Genomic DNA, 6000 nt, shown 5'->3' with positions numbered 1-6000 from the left:
TTAATTCAGGAAAACCAGTGTTCTAGCCATTAGCCTTCTCATGGCCTCTTTCACCTCCTTGTTCCTGAGGCTGTAGATGAGGGGGTTTAACATGGGGACCACCACTGTGTAGATCACAGACGCCACTTTGACCTGATCAGCCGAATAGCTTGACTTGGGCATCACATAAACGAACAACACTGTCCCGTAAAACAGAGTGACTGCGGTAAGGTGGGAGGTGCAGGTGGAGAAGGCCTTCTTCCGCCCCTCGGCAGAGCGCATCCTCAGGACCGAGTAGAGGATGTTGCTGTAGGACACGATGATGGTGGACAGGGTGCTTACGAGGACTGAGGCCGACGAGATGGCGGGAGAAATTTCAGCAATATACATATGGCCACAAGAAAGCTTCAAGAGTGGGAAGAGGTCACAGAAGAAGTGGTTGATTTTATTGGGTCCACAGAAGGACAGGTTCATGAAACAGCCCGTAAATGACGAGGTGTTCATGCATCCACCCAGGTAGGAAGCCCCCAAGAGGAGGAAACAGACCACTGGGGACATGTGGGTGGAGTAGAGCAGGGGCGAGCAGATGGCCACATAGCGGTCATAGGCCATGGTGGCCAGCAGGAAGCACTCTGTAGTCCCAAAAGCAACATCAGAGCCAAGCTGGACTATACAGCCGGTCACAGGGATAGTAGTGTTCTCTCTCAAGAAAGTCTTCAGCATGACCGGGGTGACGGATGTGGAGTAGCCAATGTCCACAAAGGCCAAATGGCTCAGGAAAAGGTACATTGGGGTGTGCAGCTGCGGGCTGCTTCGGATTAAGACGATTATGCTGACATTGCCCACGATGGTAACTATGTAAACCCCTAGAAAAATCACAAAGAAGATGGCACATAGTGTGGGGTTATCTGTTAATCCCAGGATAATGAACTCTGTCACTGTGGTATGATTTTCAGTCTCCATCTATCCATTTAAGGGTGCCTATTGAAACCAGAACCAGAGGAGGTTAAATGGGCGGAAATGACCCCACGTTTAACCTATACACCTAAACATAACCTTATAATTAAAAATTTTAAATGGCAACTTTGCCCCACCTATAGAATATTTTGTGAACACACATTTTCTTTTCCAATTCCATGAAAATATTAAAATTGAAGACCCAATTACCTTAGGGCCCAATGATTTTTCTTCTATTTGTAGCCCACGGAGTAAGTCTTCCCCTTTTGCACAAGTGATATGTAAAAGGATGTTTACAGCAATATTGATTTTAATAACAGAAACTGTAAATAACCTAAATGATTACAAAAAGGCCAGCTCTTGATTTTCCATTTCCATCCCAAATATGCCTCTGCCCCAGTATTCTCTACCTTAGTAAATACTATCACCATTTATTCAATTATTGGGCCAAAAATATGGGGTTCATTTGACATCTCTTTCTTGCTTGACCCTTTTCCTAGAATTAAAAAAGCCACATCCTTAGTTATAATAATTGATACCAAGGCCCAGAAGGTGTCTATGTTCAAGGTGAAGTGGCCAAAGAATTTTTACTATTGCTATGAGCTAAATCCTGAATATTTTGCAAAACCTTGCAGGACTTATCTCCGACACCGTACTTTTTCACACTTATGGCACCGCATGAGCATTAAGAAGAGTCTAGGTATTTTCATGGACTAGGATTAATTAGAAAGGGAACTGAAGCATTTGGGGACCTGCATTAGATAGGTTTTAGTTTTATCAGTTCTCTTAAGCAATTATAGGGAAATAAGAAGTGGGGTATATGACAGGGACAGGGGGAGGGGAGAGTTAAGGAGATAGGGGTAGAAGTAGCCAGTTAGGGAAGCTAGGAAATTAGATTGAAACAAAGATATTAGCACTTCAGAAAATACTTCCTTAGTTCAAACTGGAGCACACACTCAAGGACAGGAAAGAATATAATCGTTACATTCAGTCACTCCCATGGCTCCTCTAATTTAAAGACCAATATATTCTTTGAGTAATTTGCTTTTTTTCTTAGAAACCTCTATATGAGGAGAAATTAAGAAAACATACATGCATAACAACCAGCACCCATGCACGATTTACTCAATGTTACATGTGGCTCACAACAATGGTATGCGGTGTAAGAATAGTACTAGGATTATGTGTCTAAATTCTCAAGTTCTGGCTTTTTTAACAAGACAAAAAGCCACACCTGAAATGAATTCTGTTTTTTCAAGAAAACAGATATATGAAAGACACAAATGTTTTCTAAGTTGGCTCTGAATGCCAGCAAGGAAGGCAAAGGGATGTGCAAAACTTCCACGAACTCTGGAGCCATGCGAACCTCGGATCAGTGTCCAGCTCTTCCCCCCACTGTCTAGAGAATCCCAGGCAAGTTCCAAAAATGTTTAATCTTCTATTTCCTAACCTGTGAAAAGGAAATAACAGTACATACCTCATGTGATTCTTGTGTTAAGTATTATGATGTGGATAAAAATACCAAACACTGTTTACAAAACGAATAAATGCCCACTTACTAGTAATTGGATTGAAATAATCAACTGGTAACTCCTGGTACATATAAAAGAATCAAATATTTCTGTGTCCTTAAAAAAGGAACAAGTATAAACTAGTGACCCACCCACTGCAACACTCAGGATGGACTCTAAGGAATTGTTACCATATAGCAAAGCTAGATTTAAGTCATTTGAGACAAGGTCCAAATCACTGACTTCATCCTGTAATTACAAAGTAATTACTTCACTTGATTTGGAAAATTACACTGAAAGTCCCTTGGAATTGAGAAATTACATGTGCATGCCTACTGGGACAGAGAAGTAACATGTAAACATGATTAAGTAAGAGTATATGAATGATGTGATCACTGCAATGTCTTGTAACTTCTGTATACCTGAAATAATATATTGTATGCCAATTACACTTTAATTTTAAAAAATTTTAAGTGTATGAATGAAATGTGTTTAAATACTCAGAGGTTCCATTTATTTTTTAATTAAATAAAAAATTTAATATTGCAATTTAATTAAATTGAAAAAATATAAATTTTATCATTGAAGTTTATTATTAGATCAACATAACTAATATGCCTGTGGCAATTTGTGGCACTTCTGAAATGTGGCTATAGTCAGTAGTCCAGGTTTTCAGGTCCCCTATGCTTAGAGCTTATTTGGGTTTGCTAATATGGTTTAATTTATAGACGTGCATCCAATGGAACTGCAATATTATTTTCAACATGATAAGTGACATATATATTTTTAAAACATGTATTTTCCATGTGTATTATAGGTTTGTCCTAGGACACCTGAGGTACACCCCATGCTTGCTGGCAGGAGACATTTCTCACACAGGCACACACTCTTCCCTCCCCCCACCAACTCTGATCCACCAACACATATGCTTTCTAATGAAACAATGAAGCTCACTCCAGTTATGTTCTTGAACCACAGCCACACAGAACATTCTCCAGTTTCCTCTGATTCTGGCTTGAAGGAGCCCATGGATCAATAACCTTCAGAACAATGCTAAGCCTGATAATGGACATTAGGAGGACCTCACAACTCAAACACCTCAAGTCCAACAAAGTAGAAAATGGACGTGTTGTGAGGTTGCACCTGTCCTAGAAAGACACGGTTCCTTTAGGTCTTAAGGAAGCCCAACAGTGGCTGATATGATAGAAACAGATGGCAACTGATTCCACGAAAACACCCCAGATCACATCTGGGAGAACTGCCTTCCTTTCACCCTTGTCCTCCTCACACTGTGTTCACACCACTTGATTAGTTAGTATCCATTACAGTGGAAGATCTTGCTCTCTCCCAGGTGTGAAGGTGCTATTTCTAATTATTTTTCTGTCCCCTTTTAATGGTGCAGTGCTGGGAACACAGGAGCTACTAAACAGGTTTGTTGAATTAGTGTTTAATTTTTTTAATCTTTCTAGTATCAGACATATGCTATGACCTAAAGTTAAACCGATGTTCCCACATCTGTCTTTGCCCAACTACAAACAGTTTGATGACTGTATTCATCACTCTACCTCCATCCAATAGAAAACTAACTCCTAGCCCCCTTATGTCTCAGGTTTAAATTTATTTCACCCCTGATATCATGGACTAAGTTATATTATCCTGGTGAACAGTGTCAGTGAACCCTGAAATACGTTTTGCACTTATCATGTTCTCAACTAGTTACCGCTGTAAAGAATTGCTTACTGTCTTTTTTGCCTCTGTGTGTGTTATGTGGCACTGAGTTGGCTCTGACTTTTTTTTAATGATTTGAAAATTTTATTGGATAATTTTTTAAATTAACTTTATTGAGGTAACACTGGTTAATAACATTATATGAATTTCAGGTGCACAACATTATAATTCTGTATCTGTGTACTCTGTGTTTTCACCACCCAAAGTCTAGCTTCTGTCTGTTAACTTCGTTGCCTACTGTCCTTCAACTTCCATGAGGGAGGAATTGTGTCTGCCTTGTTCAACATTAATTTCTAGAGCACTACAGACTGCCTAGGACATAGCAGTACTAAACAAATAAATGACTGACTGAATAAATGAATGATCTACTTTTTAAAATGTTTGTTTTATTGTGGTAAAGACACTTAGCATGAGACTTATCCTCTTAAGTTTTTAAGTATACACAATACAGTATTGTTAACTATGGTACAATGTTCTACAGCAGATCTCTAGAATTTACTCGTCCTGCTTAATTAAATTTTATGCCTATTGATTAGCAACTCCCCATCTCACTCTAATCCTAATCCCTGGCTACCATCATTCCATTCTTGAGTCTACACGTGTGACTATTTTAAATGCCTCATAAAGTAGAATCATGCGTATTAGTCCTGTGACTGGCTTATTTCACTTAGCATAATGTCCCCTAGGTGTATCCATGTTGTTGCATATTGCAGAATTCTCCTCTTTCTTAAGACTGAATATATGCCATTGTATCTGTCAATGGACATTTATATTCCATTACAATATGGGCATGTAATATTCCATTTATCTGTCAATGGACTTTAGGTTACTTTTCTATCTTGGCTATTGTGAATAGCGCTGCAATGAACACGGGAGTGCTAATATCTCTCTGAGATGCTGATTTAATTCTTTAAGATAAATTTCTAGAGGTGGGATTACCGAATCACACGGAAGCTCTCTTTTTAATTACTTGAGAAATCTCCATTCTGTTTTCCGTAGCAGCTGGATGATTTTGCATTTCCAGCAACAATGTGCAAGGGTTTCCCTTCTCCACATCCTCACCCGCACTTGTCTTTTGTTTCTTTGAAAACAGCCATCCTGACAAGTGTGAGGTGATATTTCATTGTGGTTTTGATTTGCATTTACGTGACGATTAGTGATGTTGGGCACTTTTTCAGTACTTGTTGGCCATTTTTATGTCTTCTTTGGAGAAATGTCTATTAAAATCTTTAGTCCACTTTTTAACAGTTATTCGTTTTTTTGGCTATTGAGTTGTATGAACTCCTTGTATGTTTTGGAAATTAACCCCTTGTTAGATATATGATTTGAAAATAGTTTCCCCCATTTTGTAGTTTCCTTTTCACTCTGTTAATTGTTCCCATCGCTGTGCAAAGGCTTTTTAATTTGATGTATTTTCACTTGTCTGTGTTTGTTTTTGTTTCCTGTGCTTTTGGTGTCTATTGCCAAGACCAATGACATGAAGCTTTCCCCTATGTTTTCTTCTTACAGTCTTGGGTCTTACATTTAAGTCTTTATTCCCTTTAGAATTGATTTTTGTGAAAAGTGTAAAATAAGGGTTACATTTCATTCTTTCGCTTGTGGATATTCAGTTTTCCCAGTACGATTTATTGAAGAGACTGTCCTTTCCCCACTTTGCATTCTTGATGCCCTTGTTGAAAATTAGCTGACTGTACATGCAAAGGTTTATTTGAATGTCCCTGTTCTCTTCCTTGGTCTGTATGTCTGCTCTTACGCCAGTGCTACACTCTTCTAATTACGGTGGTTTTGTGATATATTTTGGAATCAGGAAGTGTGATGCCTATAG

General features: G+C 38.8%; 1 protein-coding gene across 1 annotated transcript; it reads right to left on the bottom strand.

Moving 5' to 3' along the window:
- LOC107537824 (olfactory receptor 5P4) lies at positions 1-948 on the bottom strand. The gene has a single exon (XM_016213942.2). The coding sequence runs from the start codon at positions 940-942 to the stop codon at positions 1-3; it is 942 nt and encodes a 313-aa protein (XP_016069428.2). The 5' UTR covers positions 943-948.
- Between the last annotated feature and the right edge of the window lie 5052 nt (positions 949-6000).

The sequence above is a fragment of the Miniopterus natalensis genome, chromosome 11 (genome assembly GCF_054644295.1).
Source record: "Miniopterus natalensis isolate mMinNat1 chromosome 11, mMinNat1.hap1, whole genome shotgun sequence".
NCBI lineage: Eukaryota > Metazoa > Chordata > Mammalia > Chiroptera > Miniopteridae > Miniopterus > Miniopterus natalensis.
Note: the sequence above shows the minus strand (reverse complement) of the source record. Positions and strands in the feature narration are given on the sequence as shown.